At 36.6% G+C, this 20045-nt stretch overlaps 4 protein-coding genes and 1 pseudogene across 6 annotated transcripts; 2 read left to right on the top strand and 3 right to left on the bottom strand.

Annotated features, from left to right (window-relative positions):
* Positions 1-93: 93 nt before the first annotated feature.
* Positions 94-3672, bottom strand: LOC122419419 (proton-coupled folate transporter-like). 3 transcript variants are annotated; one of them, XM_043433964.1, is made up of 6 exons: positions 3543-3672; positions 2523-2783; positions 1834-2186; positions 1459-1744; positions 1057-1239; positions 94-970 (listed from the first exon to the last, which is right to left on the bottom strand). In XM_043433964.1, exons 2-6 carry the CDS (start codon positions 2761-2763, stop codon positions 741-743), a joined length of 1293 nt encoding a protein of 430 aa, XP_043289899.1. In that variant the 5' UTR covers positions 2764-2783; positions 3543-3672; the 3' UTR covers positions 94-740. The 3 variants fall into 3 exon arrangements, with proteins under 3 accessions (XP_043289899.1, XP_043289897.1, XP_043289898.1); XM_043433962.1 differs by lacking the exon at positions 3543-3672 and adding an exon at positions 2859-3417; XM_043433963.1 differs by lacking the exon at positions 3543-3672 and adding an exon at positions 3055-3417.
* Positions 3673-5311: 1639 nt separating this feature from the next.
* LOC122419421 (proton-coupled folate transporter-like) lies at positions 5312-8658 on the bottom strand (annotated as a pseudogene).
* A 150-nt stretch (positions 8659-8808) lies between these two features.
* On the top strand, positions 8809-10301 carry LOC122419425 (NADH-cytochrome b5 reductase-like). Its single transcript, XM_043433970.1, has 4 exons — positions 8809-8924; positions 8989-9394; positions 9550-9784; positions 9859-10301. The coding sequence occupies exons 2-4, from the start codon at positions 9124-9126 to the stop codon at positions 10259-10261; spliced, it is 909 nt and encodes a 302-aa protein (XP_043289905.1). The 5' UTR covers positions 8809-8924; positions 8989-9123; the 3' UTR covers positions 10262-10301.
* Positions 9816-12689, bottom strand: Fancl (E3 ubiquitin-protein ligase Fancl). The gene is made up of 7 exons (XM_043433968.1): positions 12128-12689; positions 11948-12049; positions 11470-11714; positions 11156-11345; positions 10689-10925; positions 10485-10609; positions 9816-9997 (listed from the first exon to the last, which is right to left on the bottom strand). Exons 1-6 carry the CDS (start codon positions 12407-12409, stop codon positions 10508-10510), a joined length of 1158 nt encoding a protein of 385 aa, XP_043289903.1. The 5' UTR covers positions 12410-12689; the 3' UTR covers positions 9816-9997; positions 10485-10507.
* A 443-nt stretch (positions 12690-13132) lies between these two features.
* Positions 13133-18459, top strand: LOC122412554 (transcriptional repressor protein YY1-like). Its single transcript, XM_043422189.1, has 3 exons — positions 13133-13698; positions 15121-15676; positions 16018-18459. Exons 1-3 carry the CDS (start codon positions 13212-13214, stop codon positions 16130-16132), a joined length of 1158 nt encoding a protein of 385 aa, XP_043278124.1. The 5' UTR covers positions 13133-13211; the 3' UTR covers positions 16133-18459.
* The last annotated feature ends 1586 nt before the right edge of the window (positions 18460-20045 follow it).

The following is a 20045-nucleotide window of genomic DNA, read 5'->3' as shown; positions in this document are numbered from 1 at the left end:
TTCAGCGCAACGACACGTAATAAAATTATGACGATGTTTTTTTTCACAGATTACAATAACTTTTAAGAAATAAATCCAACAGCGATTCGCAACTGCACTAACAATTAATATGTTTTTAATCTCGTAGAGACTCAAATACAAATCGTTCCATTGCTGAAGACTAAAGCTGTAAATGTTATGCTGTACAAGCTTCTCCATTTAGAATGTAAATATTTACAGCTGTGCGTAATATACAAATTGTCCATTTTTTGTCTCAATATTTCTTAGTATCACAGAATAATTATCTTGTTCAGTTCCATATACTAAAGGTGATGTTAATCGTTCATTAGGCATTTCGGCATTTTTTTCGCGCTTCTCTAGCTTAGCTGAAGAAAACTAGGGCATAGAAAATGGCGATCGATGGCTTATCAGGCTTATCAGGTAACTCTGCTGTTATCAGCGCTTTATAGAACCACTACCGTTACTTGTAAAGAGAATAACGTTTAGTTTAAAAAATGACTAACGCTTTGAGCGTTTTTCATTGCAAATAATGTATCGAAACATACACAAAATATATTATTATAAACTTTGCTGGATTTGAGTAATAAATACTTTTTTTGTATCAACCATTCGTGGTCACACCGAGACTGTTTTGATTGTAATAGAACAAAGATTCTACATTCTCGATGATACTACGAAGGTTTGATAAATATAGAATATACTAAATATCGTTATTTTCGTCTTCTTGTGCAAATAAAGTTTCAGTCAACATCCTCGTTAATGCTGACGTAAGGCGAGTTCTTCAATTTCCCAAGTTCCCGGTCTATCAAAATAATGAGAATAAGTATAACTAACAATATGCCCGCTGTGATTTGAAATACCGGAGATGGGTATATTGGTGGCATATTGCGCGTGTAAACCAGCGTGTAAAGAGGGGAAGCTGCAAGCGGTACGACCGCTTCCATAGATTGTGTGAGCGAAAAGATTTTGCCTGAAAGAAAAAAATATATTTTTAGGAACATCATAATGTTTGTAGAAGTTTAAAATCAAAGGGGAATAATTCTTTTGATAATTCACCGGCATCTTGAGGTGGTCCAGATTTCGATAATATGGCACGTAACACAGGCGACAATAATCCACTGTACATGGCGAAGGCGGTCGCACAATACAAGTGCCAGGGTTTCCTTACTAAAGATTTAGTCATGGCTCCAACGAAAGCAGAAATATTGGCAAACATTGCGATTCTCATATCCAACATGTCTGCAAATTTAATATTTTAAGTTAATACTTTTTCGTCGGAATTCGACGTTGAGGAAATTGAAAATCTTAATATATCAACGTTTTTTTGTGGATGATAATAGTACAAAAATTGCTTCAGGATTCTTCATTTTTTCGGGAGCTCCGGAAATAAGGTACACTTGAAGAAAAAAATTCTGGTAATTGAGAGAAAATGATGATTGTTAGGAAAATAGTGCTGACCTTTATCCACAAAAGCCTGGAAAAATTTAGCTCCAAGTAAGGTTCCAACGATGCCGAATAATACAGCAGCTGCCTGGTAGGACGAATAGTCACTGACGTTCCAACCAAATTTAGCGCTCGCGAATAAAAATCCGATTGCATAATCTCCTTCTATCGTCAGGACATTCAGGGATAAACAAGTTATGCAGGACCAAACAATAACGCGATTGAAACCATCGCGCTTTTTTGAACAAGCTGCGAACATGTCCTTGACCAAGGAAACATCGAAGAGAGTACAGAAACGTTGCTGAAAATGGAAAAAAGTGTATATTCTGATGTACGATTTTGGAGGGCGTTTGCTTTCTTTGAATTTTAGTAAATTTGTATTATTCTCACATTCGTGTCAGTTCGAACGACAGTTTCAGGAACGATGAAAATAACGTAGAGCGTCGCAAGAGTTGAACATGCGCTAGCAACACCGAATACTACAGAATAACCGAATAACTTGAACAGCTCAGATCCGGCGAAAGAGCCCAAAAATATTCCTCCAGAAATAACTGCCTGTAACCATGTCAAGTGCCAAGCTCGATCTCCTTCGCTTCTGATATCCGTAACAAAGCATAAACTTGCTAGGATTAGACCACTCATACCACCCAAAAGAGCCGGAGGCAACGAGCACAATAGGTAGAACCAAGGATCCAAAGTGCGCGTGCAGAGAATCGTCCGTAACAACAAACTTACCGCTGAGCCTGGAAGTTAATCATTAGAAATGCATGAAAAACAGAAAAGAATTTGGGCTCATTAGTACTTTATGATACGTTTCATCAGCAGGACAGACAAAAAGCTTTAAAAGCTTTACAAAGATATAACATTTTTTGTTGGAAATAAGTTTTGTGTTATGACAAAATACATAATAAATGAGGTAACAAGTATCAAAAAGATTTGCTTTATCACAGTATGAAAAAATACCTATGATGAGATTTCCATCCCCTTCAGCAATTCAATTCGACACTTTGCTTTCAAATTTTAACATAAATCTCAAAACTTTGAGTTGCGCTAGATCTTTGAAAAAAAAACTGGCTCACCGCTGTATCCAGCAAGCATTAGCGGTTTCCTGCCATACTTATCGCTCCAGGGTCCAATGAAAAAGGAAAGAAAAGCAGGTACAATGCCATTGAGAAGAGAGTCACACATGAGGATGTACGAAGCACGAGGTTGTGACTCTGCTTCCAACTTCAAAGCTTCCTGACTCTGACTGTCGGTATGAAGAATATCACAGACATGTTTGTCGTCGCTGTGGATGGATTCACAGGTCCGAAAAACCATGAGATCAGTGGCAACAGATCCTTAAATCAAAAGAAAAATATTAAATACACAAAGTCGTTCGACGCAGTGGGCGAAATAAAAAAGACCAAATTTACCACTGAGCACTTGAGCAAAAAGATACAAAAAAAGGGGAGGTTCAATAAAAGTGTAGAGACGCCAACCACTGATACTGGGATCCATTGTGAGCTTCGTGTATTGTAAAAACAGTATAAATATAAACGAAACTGATCTACGGTCAATGCAGAATTTTACGCATTCTCTTTATCTAATTATTGCCATTATTGCTCTCACAATTTCCTCGCTCGTCAAAACTTGATTACACGTCCCATATTTGCTATGAGCAATTATATTCAGCCTTGAAAAAAATACTGTTCAAAGCAACTCGCGCGCTTATCGGAGCAACAGAATAGAAAAATTGCGACGAACTCTGCTGCTTTTGAAGCCTTTCTCAATTCACACACTACGAACGTGCTCACACTGCGAAAAGTCTTTGTCTCTTCTTTTGCGTGTCGTTGTCATACAGTATAGCAGTAGGCTTTATTGTTTCCACAATGCACTAAATATTGTTGAGTTTTTACCAAGGGGCAAGATACAGAGTAGCAGTAGGCTTTGTTATGTTTCCACAATGCACTATAAATGTTGTTAAGTTTTTACCAAGGGGCAAGATAAACATTTTGATCGCTTGTATGGCTTTTCTATACTTTGTAGGCCCTTACTATTACACTGATATTCATTTTGCAATTACAACATCTTGCACTTTTTCTACAGTAGTGGGTTACCCTGACCGCACGTGCGTTCGATTCTTCCATTTTTGAAATATTTCGTAATTTTTTTTTCTTCCGATGTAAATAGAAATAATCTCTTTTAACCTTTAAATTCATCGATATCATGCACAAATTTCGTACAAAAAAAGGTCAATTACGACGTTAAAATCCCCGTCCTTAAAAGGTTAAGCTATCAAGCATCAATTTCGACATCGAAATTTTTCTGATTTAAATATAGAATTAAATATAAGGTAATAGGCGTCTATTTATTGTCCAAATTTAATAATGATTGAGATTTTGATGGGAATCTTTGACGTTTTCAAAGGATTCAATACATACGAGCGATACCTAATTTAATTAAAAATGACGTTTGATAATAGGTGCGTTTTTAAGGGAGTCGTTATATGCATTATATACAAAAGTGCTAACGCATTGCAATTGAGTAGTATGACTATATTCAGCATTTTTAGCCCACCCAAGCCCAAACACGACTTTGTACGGCATAGCAAAATAAAAATTCTCCATCATTTACGTAACTTTATCTACGTATATAAAGCAATACACATTTATACCATACGTAGGCGGAAGCTACGTACACTGCATTATGCTATGCTATGCACATTCTGTGTGACTGGCTTAGTTTCGCGACGTGATGTTGATATAATAATCAGCTGATTATCTAGAGTCGCGGCAGCGACTCTGAGACAAGTACATTTATAAGATATGACGAGTTGCTGCCAGAGACTCTTTACCGGAGCGATAGCGTTTCCAATTGTTTTCGAAAATTTTCAAAATTTGTTTCTTCAATAATTAATTAACTATATCATTTCGGAGAATATTATACGTTGACATATTTTTTATTATTTTTTTTCTTTCTTTCCTTTTCTTTAACCATTATTCTCATGATTATTATCAGAAAACAGCTGATTATTCGCGTGCACACTTCCATACGCTCTGTACCGCAACCATGCACGTTGAAGCACTTCTTCTCTGTGCTCGCAGTAATCATCTCACTTTTAACACATACAAATAATAATGAAGAGAACTATTTTGATTTCGACAAAATGAATAATCGACTCAAAGTGCATCGACGAACGACGACTGCAGTAATGCCTGTAACCTATATATTTTCTAATAAAAACAAACACATTGTTGCTGAAACAACGGCCTGAACCAGAATAAGGGAAATTTGGTGGTGGAATCGAAGGAATTGGTAAAAATAATTTTTTCGATGAATCTTATAAAAAAAACGGTATGATAGTTACGTCGTCGTATCGACTTCGAATTCGCACGATATACTTTCAAATTACGATATTTTAGTATGATTTACCATGAAATCATTCGTAGCTACTCAAAAAAAGGATCGTAATAAAAATTCGTATCGATTAGGATCGTTTATATACTGCTTAAAATAAATATTTCTACGAAATATTTAACACGTTAAAAGATTTTCTGTCGTAATAACACGTAATAAATCACGAATAGCTTTAATCTCAGGTATTGAAAATGCAAATATTTACAGCTGCCCTGAATATTCAAATAGTCCTTCTTGCCTTTGGCCCAAAATTTTTAAGTATCGCAGATTAAATATCTGAGCTGAATCCAACGTCATTCAATAGGGTGTTTATTTGTTTTGTTCCACATTTCTCAGAGCTGCAGAAAAGTTTGTGCGTTGAAAACGAGAATTTATAATCCAGCTGTTGGGTAAATCGACGGTTATGGAAGCTGCATATAAAATTGATAAAATATTTGTAAAAATAGAATGATTTGATAAATCATAAATGTATCAGTGATTTTGTTGCTTTTGAAACAATTTCAATCGTTTTTAAAATACACAAAAATGCTTTGGATCTGAAAGTACCACATGTGCGAAGTATCTTCTATGAATTTTCGTTGAAAAGTAGAGAATTACAATTTTTATTATTCCTTCCAGCGTGGTGACTGTTTTTCTCAGGCTTATGGCCTCAACATTATTGTCCAAAAGTGTAATCAGTCGGATTCCTTGTCTGGGACATATTTCAAAATAAGGGCAATGTACATAAGAACGTATCACGACTATTGATCAATGATGTCTCAAAAATAACGATAAAAATTATAAAATTTGCTTTCTCTTGTAGAAAAAGCTCAATCGAAATCCTCTTTGATACTGACATATGCAAAATTTTTCAAATCCTTCAATTCTCTGTCAATTAAAATAACGATAACGAATAAAGCTAAAAATGTTGCTGCTGTGACGAAATATACCGGAGATGGATAAATCGGTGGCATATTGTGCGTGTAAACCAGCGTATAAACAGGGGATGCTATGAGCGGTATAATCGCTTCGATTGATTGTGAGAGTGTAAATATTTTTCCTGAAAAACAACGAATATTTGTTGGAATATTACAGTTATAACGATTCTTGAAAATGAGAATTTAGTCAAATAGTTTCTTTGTCAGCGTTACCTGCATCTTGCGATGGACCAGATTTTGACAATACAGCACGTAAAACTGGCCCCAATAAACCACTTAACGAAGCAAGTGCAATCGCCAAGTACAAATGCCACGGTCGTGTTGCTAATGATCTCGTTACAGAACACGCAAAGGCAGAAATGATTGAAGCTTTTGCAATTCTCATATCCATCATGTCTGCAAAATACAATTTGCAAATCGTAAAATACAAACTTCGATGCCACTTGACAGAGAAAATACGAAAATTTAGTAGAACTCTACCTAGATAATTGCAACAAAACATTAAAAATCAAGTAACAAAAAATTTAGCGAGTAGCCTTTTTTGGGGGATTTTTAAGAGCTCGAAATCGGGACAGAGGCGGGCTAGTTGACATAGAAATTACTTCCAATAAGATATCGAAGATTAAACGTATTTCCTCGTGAATAATTCTTGAGAGTTTGAACGTTCGTTCATGAGTGATTTTCTGATCCTCTATGGGTAAATTTGATCAATAATTTTTTTTTTTTTCATCCATGGAGCTGCGAATATTGTTGGGAAACGGCGCTAACCTTCATCCAAAAATACCCGGAACAATTTAGCTGCGAGTAACGTCCCGATACCTATGAACAGTACGGAAGCTGCCTGACTCAACGAATAGTCACTGACATTCCAACCAAATTTCGCACTCGCGAACAAAAATCCAATTGCGGAATCTCCATTTATTGCTATAAGGTTCAACGATAGGCCAATGATGCACGACCAGAGAATAGCACGATTCAAACCGTCGCGCTTCTTCAAACAAGCGACGAACATGTCTCTGACCAAAAAGATGTCGAAGAGTTTGCAACAACTGGACTAAGACAAACAAAAAATCATATTTTATGTTACGATCGTTGAGAATCGTCGACACTTCGTCAGAAAGCAATTTTAATTTCATGCTCAACTCACCTGCGTGTCAGTTCGTCGCACAGTTTCAGGAACTAAGAAAATGACGTAGAGCGTCGCGAGAGCTGAACATCCACAAGCAACACTGAATACCATAAAATAACCGAAAAATTAAAAAATAGCAGAACCAGCGAAGGTGCCCACAAAGATTCCCTTAGAAATCACCACCTGTAAACATATCAAGTGCCATGCTCGATCTTTTTCACTTCTCATATCCGTGATAAGGCAAAAACTCGCTAGAATCGGACCGGCCATTCCTCCCATTAGAGCCAGAGGCGCCGAACACAGTGAGAATAACCAAGGGCTCGCGTCTTGAGTGGAGAGGATCGCCCATAGCAGAAAAGCTACCGTGGAGCCTGGAAAAATAATAATGGTTCGAAACGCAATGGAAATGCAGTAAGAATTTTCTAAATTAGTATAATTTTCAATTTGTGTACGCTCGATAAATCAACATGGAAAAAATAAAATAAAATAAATTTGTCAAAATTGTTTAACTGAACATTCATTGGGAAACTGAATTACATGGCTTGAAATTCTTTTTTTAATTATACTGTCACCCACATTTGTGTACAAGGTAGAAAAAAATCTATTTTATGAGCGATATTCTACGCACGAATTCCATTTTCCGTAAAACAAAGGCAAACAAATTTCGAGTAAGAGGAACATGATGAGGATCGACGAAGAATCTCGAGATAGAGAAAAGCGTTTATCGGGGCAAGAAAAAGTGAATTTCATCAAATTGATTTTCCAGGATCGCTTTTCGAGAAAATCGCAATTTCGAGTACGAAATTTTCAGATTTTGATGAACCGTCTGCTTACTCTAACGAACGGTTGAACTAATCCTCATTTTCTCCTAACGCTCCCTTCTTCTCCTTTCTTCAACCTGCATTTTTTATTAAAAGAGAATCCATCGCCTGGAATAGTCCAAATTTTCAAATAACAATTTAAAAGCACATTCATTAGAGCTCAAACTTTTGAATGATGCAAAAAAAAAAAATTGTTGAAAAACTTCGAATTCGACGAATTCTCTTATAATTCAAATCTGTACACAAATAATAAAAGTACATTTTGTATTAGGGATTTAAAAAAAAAAGGATTGTTGCTCACCACTATATCCAGCGAGCATTAAGGGCTTTCTGCCGTATTTATCGCTCCAGGGTCCAAGAAAAAAGGACATGAAAGCAGGCACGATTCCATCGACGAGTGATTGGCACATGAGAATATAGGATGCGAGAGGCTGTGCTTCTGCTCGTAAATTCAAAGCATCCTGACTTTTGCTATCGGTATGAAGAATATCGCAAATGTTTTTGTCGTCGCTGTACATAAATCGACAGGTCCGAAAAATCAAGAGATCCGGGATAACAGCTCCTAGAAGGGAAAAAATAAGGTTTAAAAAAAGCATTAGATAATAAGAGCGAATTAAATTTGTATCACTCACCACTAATTACTCGAGCAAAAAGGCACAAAAAAAGGGGAGGTTCGACGAAAGTGTAAAGTCGCCATCCACTGACGGTAGAATCCATTGTAACAGTCGTTTGTTGGGTAGGAAGTCTACGAAAGAGGCATTTTTTTCTTTAAATTGAGCAATTTCGTTACTCGTCAATTCATGAACGCTTATTCTATAGGTTCAACAAACAATTATTTCTGGCCTTGTTCAAAAGAAAACTGCATGTAACTGCGAGCTTATCGCGCTCACAAAGTAAAAATGTAGCAACGAATTCCGGAAACGACTCAAAGTCATTATCCGTTTTGAACATTTTTCCAATGCAACGATCATTATTGTCGTCTATTCCGCAACATTTCAAGCCCTTTTTCGATCTTCCTATTGCTGTGCCATTTTCGAAATAATCCTCAGTTTGATTTTTCAAACGAAACAGCAACAGCATTTTTTTATGCTCGTGTATCGTCCTGAGAGATAAAAATGTCTTTCGAGCTTCATTCGAATTTGTCCTTGATTTTTTGGCCACTGAAAACCTTTTCGTGCAAACGTCTTTTCCTAAAAAAGAAAATGATACATTAACGTAAGTAAAATATTTCATTGTTTTGACGTCACCGACCAATCAGCTGATTACTCTCTTTTCGTAGCGAGAGCATTATTATTATGAGACGGGGAACAGCTGATCAGTCGTGTTGTGCACGCGAGCGAGCGAACATTTGTAAATTCGATGAAATCATGTCGAAGTACTTTTTCTCTGTACTCGCAAGTACCCCATTTTTAACATGAACGATGATAAAAACGATAAAAATTTTGACGAAACGAGTAGTCGACCAGCCACCCCGAGGGAGGACGACTGTTGTGGCAATTCCTGCAATCCATGTGTCTTCGATGTACACAAACAATTGTTGGAACAATACAACAGGAGAAAAGCTCAGGGAATCGAGAATAGTCGACGCAATAACTTCTTGAATCCTTTATTGTATAAAATATTCTCCGTCAAGAATATTCTCGTTGTTGCGGATAATTATGTGAAACTTGTACTCGATTGTAGTCGTGAGTTCTTTTACCATACACTGGGTGGGAAAGACATTGAAAATCTGATTTTAATGTTATCAATTAGAAAAAAATTCTACTGTATTGTGACGTTTGCGAGGCAATGTATTTATCAATAAATAATCTCATTCGTAATGAAATAATTCAAATTGTAGAACAAATTGAACGAAATTCCAAAATAATTTTGCTTCCTGGACAACACATAATATTGTATGCCCAAAACAAAAAATCGAGGCCTTATACACCGATATCTTGGACGAATGACAGTTTGGAACTTCTGATCAAAGTTTATGTAAATGGTGAGCTATCGAGTTATTTGGCTAATGCGAAAATTGCCGATGAAATTCGGGTCAGGGGGCCTTACGGTGATTTTGTGTACGAGAAAAATCGGTGAGTTCGGTCGAATTTTCGAGTACAAACATTCACTTGAAGAATCGAGTACTTATTATTCATTTGTACATTAGTTTTAGCGAAATCGTCGCATTTTGCATCGGTTCGGGGATTGCCGCGATTTATCCAATCGCAAGATCAGTAGTCGACGAGGAGACCGACGAAACAAGATTTCATCTCGTTGCTGGATTTCGAACGACGGCGGAAATTCCCCTGAGAATAGAATTGCAACAGTTATCTGATTATTGGAACGTCAAATGTACTCTGCAAATATCGAGCCCAATGTGGGACGGAGTTAGTCCAAACGGGATAGAAATTCAACGAGGTCGATTAAACGAATTTACTTTCAACGAACTCGTCAAAAATTGTTCAACCGCTAAAACTCTGATTCTCATTTGTGGAACACCAAAATTTAACGAGAGTTTGGAACGTTGGAGCAGGAATCGTAATTTTTTTCATTATCATGTTTTCAGTTGATTAAATTTTTCACAAAAAATATAACTTTTGTAATGACTTATCTGAATGTGTTTTATGAAATTTTCTTATTTGCATTTTTAAATATTCAAAAGTTCGATGAAGCTCTTGATGGTTGCAGTAAAATTTATAGTATTTTCCATCAACTTTTTGCACCAATACTTATTCTCACTTTGATGTCCCACCGGAATGAGGTTCATGGGATTTTCGATAGATCGGAGCTTACCACGATTTTTCAAATTATTTGGCTCATGTGCTCACGAGCGAGCACGAAATACTTTCACTGCAATTCGGACATGTTCCATGGATCCGGTCAAATGATACTTGGTTACTAGCAATCGCTTGTAGCCACTGAAAAAAAAATTTTATTTGAAATTTTCAACTGTTAAAATGTTGAGACTTCCAAATTTCTGGAAACAGTGGTTTCTACCTGCCGTAAACACATGGTGTGAAAATGTTTTCTGCACTTTTCATTACTGCATATTTCAACAGGTAGCAAAGGTGGAGTGTGCTCGTCAAGTTCCATGGCAAAGCATATGCTACACTCATCATCCTCAACAATAGCGTTTTCATCCTTTGTTTTTTCTTCTTCTGGTGGTTGAGGCAATTCGTCGATTGCAAAAAGTATTCGCAAATTATCTGCTATTGCACTTTCCGGATCCCATTTCTATGACCAATTTTTGAAATTAATCTCAGGCATCAATTCATGCAGAACTTTGAATGAACCTTAGAGCAAAGACACAAATGAAACTGGAACTTTGCTTTTTTCACTGAACAGCTTTTCAAATCTCTTTATCGAGTATCTGGAGTCTCAGCAGAGTTTTGATGCCAAGAATTAGGAAGATATTTTCAACCGGTCAATTTGTGCAAAATATGCAGTGTATATTCTCTTCTCACCATAAGGTTTCTGCTCATGATATTTCTGTATTTAGCTACGTCACTGTCACTGCCAAGAAGTTTGATGTCTGGTAGCTCACAGAAATTAATGGGATCAATGGTTATAAGAGCTGACAATGAAGATGTCAAATTCACTCGTCTGTAGAGATGATAAGGCTTTGGTACTCGTGGATCAACAACCCAGCATGTGCTGAAAAATACATAATATTCTTGTACTTTCCTACAACAATTATTCTTATAAAATTTTGAAAATTCAGTCATATATCTGAAATTGGTCTAAAAAACTTGATGCTTTTCGATTTACGCATACTTACTTGTCAATTTCGTGAAGTACGTTCCAGGCATCTTCCAACATATTCACCTGCGTATGCAATTTTTCCATTGCTGTGCTCAGATTTTTCAAATTCAATTCAAATTGTTCCAACATAGGCAATTCTGGCAAATCAGATGATATAACTTTCCACATGTTTGTTCCTGAATCTTTACTAATAATAACAACAACATCGTCCAACGACAATTTTACTGCTTTCAAGCCGTTACTGGCAGATACTTTGACTGGCTGAAAAATACAAAATATGGTTCGATCGAATCAACTCTTGATGATCGATGAAAGTTTAAAGCAAACGCATGTCGATTTGAATACTCCAATTTGAAAATAAATATAAAGATATTTTGAAAGAAATTGGATTGCGAAATCCCAAATACTGATAGTTACGATTAAATTTAGTGCTTTCAAAAAAATGAAAACTCTTCTGAATCATTGCTTAAATTGTTTTCTTAGAATTAGCTTACAGAATTTGTACGAAGTGCTTCTCTGATTTCATCCACAACGTCACCTTGCAAACTTGTTGTTGTATTGTTGGTCAGGTCAAATTTTTCTTTCAACAGGTTTGTCTGGGAAAAATGATTATAAAAGATCGGAATTACTAGCAAGTAAAAAGTTGGGCTAACGATTGCAAGTATAATTCATACCACAATTCTTTTCAATTGAAAGAGCAAAGACGATACGGTAGTTGCGTTTTCTAACAGCCTGAGAATTTTATCGGTGAAATCGGTACCATGGAGAAGCGAAATACTTTGACCGAAAAAAAGATTGGCATCGGTCAATTGTGGATAAAACGGCAGAGTGAGTGTTATATCAATAGCGAATCCTAAACTCGTGTCGACGACAAGGAAGCCTTTCCAGGTTACGGGATGTTCGGAGACGAGAACGAGTCCCGGATGAGATTTTATTATTTCCGCACTTTCTTCCATGATTACAAAAGATCGAGTTGTCAAAATTCTCACATGCGGATCGGGAATATAACGAACTTTTGGGAAATTCTAAAATCACTTTTGCCGAATGCAATAATTGTAATATTTAATGATTTTCGACGGTAATAATGGGGCACAAAACAATTCAAATTTTTTTTACATTTGTGAACCGTTCTTAAACACTTTTCGTATTTATAACATGAAAAAAATTGGTTGTATTTTATATTTATGTTTGGAATGTCGAACTCTAGAACTCAAGGACAGTCCCGCCATTCGAAAAAAACATTGACGTCGATAAAAAAGAGAGCGTCCGCTATTACTTTGCGTTTCCTGATTAATCTCTCTGTTATTTCAACTTCTACTGTTTCGCCGAGTTAAATTTTTCCCTCTCACTCTAGAATCTTGAATGTTTCATATTTACTCTCTCATTCGTTTCCTTTGATAATAATGCGAAGGGTGGAACTGCCACATAAATATATAATACCGACGCCATAACTCCTCGGAAAACGTAGATCCTTGCTTTAACGACTGAATCGGTTAAAGATTATCCAAAATTCGTACGCAAGATGTCGATAGAATAGAAAGTTAGGGAGAAGGGGAAGAAGCTTGGAAAGTTGTGTAGGTGATCGCGCGTGCATTCATATAAGAAAAGTGTTGGGAAAAGAGAGTGGGGCATTTATAAGTGTAAGGTGAGATCACGTGAGGTTGGGGGAGTTTTGGTCGGAGTTAGCCAAGTCCGCTAGTCGCGCGACCGTGCGGTTTGTGCCCTGTTCGTGTCAGCCATTTTGGATTAGTTTATAATATGGCGTCAGGGGATATTAATATGGCGTCTTCGGACATAATAACTGAAGTTGAGATCCAGCCGGACATTCAGGAGGTTGAGATCGAGAGTATTCCGGTGGAGATACCGTGCGAAACAGTGGAAACAACGATCGACGGTGACGACGGACAACCGATGATAACGTTGCAACCACTCCCAGAGCCAGGACGCGAGGAAATAATACTTCAGACACAGGAGGAAATTGTCGGCGGAGATCCATTGAGCGTTTACGATCAAATACCCGTGCCGGATAACGATATTTATGTCGAATCGAGCCCTGGACCTTCCAGGAAAACAACCAAGAAAGCTAGAAAAGGTGGCAACTCGAGATTTCGGACACCTGATCATACGATCTTCGGTGACATGGGTTCTGAAACTAAAGCTAGAAAGTGGGAACAGAAGCAGGTGCAGATAAAAACTCTCGAGGGAGAGTTTTCAGTAACTATGTGGGCTTCGGGGACCGATGACGGTAAGTTTATGTTTTATTTACATCATTCTTTCTGTCTATTACGACCTATTCCTGGCTTCCGCACGTATCTCTTTTCCCGAAATTTTCCAGCTATTAGACCCCCTTGTCAGTTCATCAAAGTGTAGAAAATATATTTATTTCCCGTCTTTTCTTCCTTCTTCATTTTTTACGCATTTTCGAATCTAGAAACGTGAGTAAATACATGCGTATATAATAGAAAATTCCAACACTGGTTCGTCTAACACGCGAGAACGCACTTCCGGCCGCGCTCTTTGATCAATACTGCACGCTATACACGTGGCTACTGTTTCCTAAAATAATTCTAATTTTATTATTTTTATTTTAACGCCGGTTTATAACGACTTGACAGTCAACGTGTTGTTTGTTTTGATCGAGTCTGAACGCCATTATGATGTCAGTCAGGGGGCAGCCATATTTTGAAAATGGCTTCTTTTACCACCGACATTAAACTCTCGCGGCCGACATTTTATCATCATGGCGGATGTTGGCGGAACGAACAAAGGCGATCGACGCAACTCCCACCTTCCACCCCCCCCTTATTTTTTCACTCGAGAACATAGTTATTCGCCTTTTTCAATGCTAATCTTTTTCAGTTTCTTTAATCAGTGTTTGTGCAAGCTTTGAGCATGCTTATACCTCATATTTTTGCTACTAATAGCTTTTATTCGTCGTGAAAAATGTTTTTTTAATTTTCTGTTTCATAAAAGGACGCCAAAGCCGTTCACTCGCTCACCCCGTATATTTACCCACAGTGCTTTGCGATTCCCTTCTCACCTCCTATCATTGCGCCACCTGGCGTGGCGCTAAATTTGAAAGTTCCAGTTTCATGCCATTATGTAGGAGAGTTTTTTTTATTTATTCGATATAAATTCTCAGAAAAATTGAAGCATCTCGTTTACCGCTGACGTGGAATATTCAATAGTTCCTCAGATTTTCAACGGTACATTTTATTTGTGAAAGTCAACATTTTACAAAAATAATGTACATTCATTCAAAATTCTTTTATTTCTTGATCGTTTGTTCACACTCCGCAATTTTCAACATCGTTTCTTAAACCTCTGAAAATGTTTGAATAAATTTCTGGTAAATCCAAAAGGTACGAAGCCCAACCTCGTGTTGACATGGAATATTTTTTTAACTAAAACTCGCACAACTTCAGTACAAAAAAATGTATTATTCATCTCCGTATAAATAATTTCAAGACAAATATTTAACAATTTTGTGACATAGTGGCGAAATCAGTTCCACTTTGATAGCAAACTTTTCATACTGTTAAATTGACAAAGTAAATTTGAAAATTAAATTTGTACAATCCGATTTCTTTCTACGTCAATGTCATTCTCACATTGAATTTTTAAGTATTATCACTATCATTGTTATCATTTGGATTTGATTTTTCAGATGAAGGTTCGAACCCAGAGCCTGACCCTGATTACACAGAATATATGACGGGTAAATCATCAGCAAAATTTAATCACTCCGGTAGTTCAGTATCCGATGGAATGCCAGGACTGGATCTGTCAGATCCTAAGCAACTTGCAGAATTTGCACGACCCGGACACAAGTTGAAGGTTCGGAAGCCGCCAGTGATGGATGGTGTAGAGCGTACGATAGCCTGTCCTCACAAAGGATGTACAAAGATGTTTCGTGACAACAGTGCGATGCGAAAACACCTTCATACTCATGGACCACGGGTGCACGTGTGTGCTGAGTGTGGGAAAGCCTTTGTTGAAAGTTCAAAACTAAAGAGGCATCAGCTTGTTCACACCGGCGAAAAACCTTTTCAGTGTACCTTCGAAGGCTGTGGGAAGAGATTTAGCCTCGATTTTAATCTTAGAACTCACGTCAGAATTCACACCGGTGACCGGCCTTACGTATGTCCCTTCGACGGTTGTAGCAAAAAATTTGCCCAATCAACGAACCTCAAGTCCCACATATTGACACACGCGAAAGCAAAGTAAGCATTTAAACCAAAAAACATGCGTTACAATCATGAGCGATCGCAAACATTGTTATACTAATTTATATTCTTTGATAAAATTGAGAGAAATTTTTTTTGCACAAATATAAAATACTGAAAAAGCGATTCACGCTATCAACACGAAAACCCATTCTCCGATTCTTCATGAATTTCATTCGCTTGCTTTTTGCACAAGTTTTCCTTACTCGCAAAAACTGTTAAATATCAAGAAAGAAAAGAATTAATTGACAATTTCAAGCGGTGTTGAAACAGAAATTCTAGTGTTGAATGTCGTTGAGAATTTTGATTGATTTTTTTTCCTTTGTTTTTTATTCTAGATCGCGTAACGCAATTGGGAGACAAGTATCACAAATTCAGCTGCAACAGCCTCAATTCGTACAAGTGGAGGTAGCCGATGTGGACAATCAGCAGTTTATCGTCTACGCGGATTAGCCCCCTTGAACCCATCCCGCTGATCTCCATCGTCCTTTAACGAGCCCAATATTAAGTAACGTAACCATTAATTATTATTAATCCACAAACAAACAGATAAAAAAAGAAAAACAGTGTACATATTTACAAAGCGAAGTTGCGCGTGGTTAATGAGATAGTAAATGAACGAGGCGAGAATGAAACGAAAAAAAAGAAATGACAAGAAACGAATGACAAAGAAAGACAAGTACGTGAATGTAATTTTCTTGTGAAGAATTTCAAGTCGAATGACCGATCGAAATCGTGCATGGGCCAAAAATCGATGAATAATTGTAAAAAAGGAAGAAATATAAGAAAAACATTGAAACGCGGGTGGTTCATTGAAAGATTGGTTGAATTAAGTCGAACACTGGCATACTTGAGATAAGAATATTGCAGATCTTCGAATGGAAGAAGAAAAAAAAAGTTTTGAAAAGAAAACGAGAATTTTGCGGTAGACTCTCGCGCACTGCTCAATTTTACGTTGAAGTAAAAACAAATTCACGTGAATTAAGTGTGTTCTCGTCAAAACGTGACTGTATATATTTATAAGTAAAGTTAAATATTGTATACAGTATATTTTGGAAAAACAAACAAACAAACAAACAAACAAGAGAGAAAACAGTGCGAAAAGGATAAAAATACATTTGGAGGATAATAAATCCGTAAAAATAAAAAATGAAAGTTTACCATGTGAAACTTTAAACGAAACAGAACAGAAATAAAGTTGGGCGCTTCGAGCTCTTTCGTGCAATTCACGGAGTGGTTATTTTATCATTTTCAAACTACGTATATCTCGTTATCTTCATTATTCGCGCGCCGAAGTCTTTTCGTTTTCTTTTTTTTCATTTTTATTATGAATCTATAAGTATACATATACGCATATATGTATATCTATAAAAATCGCCAGAGAAAATGATAACGAACGAGGATGAAAGAGAAAAAAATGATTGTACATTAACGATACAATGAATTGTTAAGCAGTGTGAAGACTTTGAATTTTTAATATTGAAAAATGAATACAAAAACGATTGTATGGTCCTTGAAAAAAAGAGAAAAACAAAAACAAAAAGACAGAGTAAAAATAGAGAAACACGAAAGATCATTAGGAATTTGTGAAGATCGCACAACGACGCGTATACTCGGAAGTGTAGAGGAAAAAAAATGAAGAATGAGGGGCTGCTGTAATTGCACAATCCGATGGCTACACAGACTTTTCCGCCATCCCCGAGTATGTCACAGCTGTGGTTGTTGAACGGGCAAAACTTTCGTCAGTTCGATGTGTCTACGGTGCATCTCTTTTACGATCGTAATTGACTTGATCACAAGTCTGGCAATGTCTTAATTGGAGTTCGCGCGTTGATCCCGTGAACTGAAATGGGTGAAAAACTTTTTTACGAACAGAGACGAAGAAAAAATGTAGCAAGAGAAGAAACGTTTTTCTTAAATGCCTCGATACTGAATAACAGTGCGTACATATAAAAGACTATAAAACAAATGAAACGGGAATATAAATAATTCTCGAAATAAAATGACGGAGGATCAAGTAGCCTTAATGTCCATACGAGAGATACAGAGAGAGAGAAAGAGAGAGGGAGAGAAAAAGAGAGATGTGAATCCATGTTATAAAATTGTTTATACTGCAGCGAACACAGGATTATTTAAGGACGAATTAAATAAGAAAAAAAAGAATAAAAAGAGGATAACGAAACATAAGAGAAACATTTACACAGAGCTTTCGTGCAAGCGCAACACACGAACGAGATTGAATGAGCTTCTCACCGATGCAAACAATGAACATTTTTTCACGGCCTATTATATTAATAGCGAGCATGTACATTTGAGCGCGAGAAAAAAAAAACATTGAAAACTTGATGTCCGCGTATTTACCTAACTCGAAATCCATTGTCATTGGAATGAAATACTTTTTTCGTGTTTCTTTCTATCGACATCGATGACGAAAGCCCTCAAACGAGAAACGGAATGGAAGAAATTAAATTTGTAAAAATATCGTATGAGTGGAGTGAACGGAAGGAAAACGTAGTAAATTCGGTTGGAAAACTCGTCTGAACAGTTTGTATGCGCGCCTGCACATTCGCAAATCCCTGTATATCGCCAAGACTTTTGGAGAGAACGAAAGATAGGAGCGACACTTTTATTATTAGCGATGAAAGAGTAAAAAAAGAAATTTTTTCTTGCGTATAAGATATCACAATACTGTCGAACTCAATGGTATATACTTAAGTCTGTCGATTTATATGAGAAGAGAGGGCAGAAGAAAAACGTAAATACAATTGTTCTATATTTCAGGTGTTCACTTGATTTTTTACAAATTCCGTTTTTTTCATTCATTTATCACTGAACGTATTCTGAATTTTCTAATGATACTGAAAAGTTAGAAAGCAATACTCCAAGGGAGCAGTTTACGCAAAATATGTCCTTCCCTAATTCTTTTATCTCGATTGTGTGACTAAACCCCTGGACGATACTATGGGAATTTCAATTTTAAATTTAGATTTAAAGTTTTTCAATTCACGAGTCTATCTGGAAAAGGAAAAACCGGGAACAGTCGTGATGATCACGCAATTTCGTTTACACGCTTCGGAATCAGAAATAATTTTAAAAAATTATAATAGTTATTATACACACACGTCTATACTTCGTTAAAGTGTTATTCAAATTAATTTCATACACATATAGTGATTGAATAAAAATGGCTTAGTCCAGTCGTTTTTGAATTTAAGGAGGGTGGCTACATTCGTCAAAATGATAAGAAATTGATCAAATTTGGCGATAATGTTCTTCAACATCAAGTGCGAAGATACAATTTTTTTCAAAATTTTCTTCTGCTTAGTTATCGAGTAATTACGCATTAAAGCAGAGTTCTTATGCTCGGAATGTATACCAATACATATGGAAACGCTATGCTTAACACGTGAAATTTGGCACTAAAGAATATGTTCACCAAATTTTATAAAATTTTGATCATTTTGAATTTTTTAATGTATTTAACATGGTTTAGCATGGCAACATTGTATTGCCGCTATCCACCCTCCTTAAGAGGATCGACTGTCGGTATATCGCAACCGTGAGTGCGAGAGGGCAAATTTCGAAATCGAAATTCTTTGACACGGTTTGACCGATTAAAAAAGGCTCTGTTAGCCGATTTTTGTCATCGTTCTGCGTAAGCTGACAGAGCCTTTTTTTAATCGGTCAAACTATGTCGAATTTCGATTTCGGAAATTCCAAGTGAGGTTAGTCGACTGATCCATACTCTTTAATTGAAAAATGTTTCGGAAAATGTCCCTGCTTGAATGAAGGCTTCTTCCAGCATAAGGGGAAACTTGGTAAGTAAAAAAAATATTGGTCCTTTAGAATATCAAAGTGCAGTATAAGTTTTATTTCTTTAGAATATCAAGAGACTCAATAGTCTTTGCTGTCATCTGCTATTTGCTGTTTACGATTTTTTAATAGAAAAACTGAATTATTCTCCAACAGTTTTCTTGCAACATTCGTAGGCATGCAAAACAATAATAAAGCAGCGCTCCAGCGGTTCAGAAGAGAACGAATAAGTTTCAGCTGACAAGTGTCAAATATCTCTCTCACACCCGAAGGAAATAGATCCCCTTTCACACGCGCGATGGTGTTCTGCCGCCTTCACCGCGAAAATGTCTACGTAGCCAAAATTTTACGTTAACCGCAATACTTCAATAATACAAAACTCTTTCAACCACACGTCATGTGGTGAATCGGTAATGGAAGTGAATAAAAAGTTTAAACAATAAATATATATATATTCGTGAGATCAAGTATTCGTGTCTCAGGTTCGATAAAATAGTGCCTCATTAAATCTTGTTGCAATATACTTCGATTTGTTGTTTTCTTATTTTTTTCA

The sequence above is a fragment of the Venturia canescens genome, chromosome 1 (genome assembly GCF_019457755.1).
Source record: "Venturia canescens isolate UGA chromosome 1, ASM1945775v1, whole genome shotgun sequence".
NCBI classification, from domain to species: domain Eukaryota; kingdom Metazoa; phylum Arthropoda; class Insecta; order Hymenoptera; family Ichneumonidae; genus Venturia; species Venturia canescens.
This window is presented reverse-complemented; position numbering and strand designations above follow the sequence as displayed.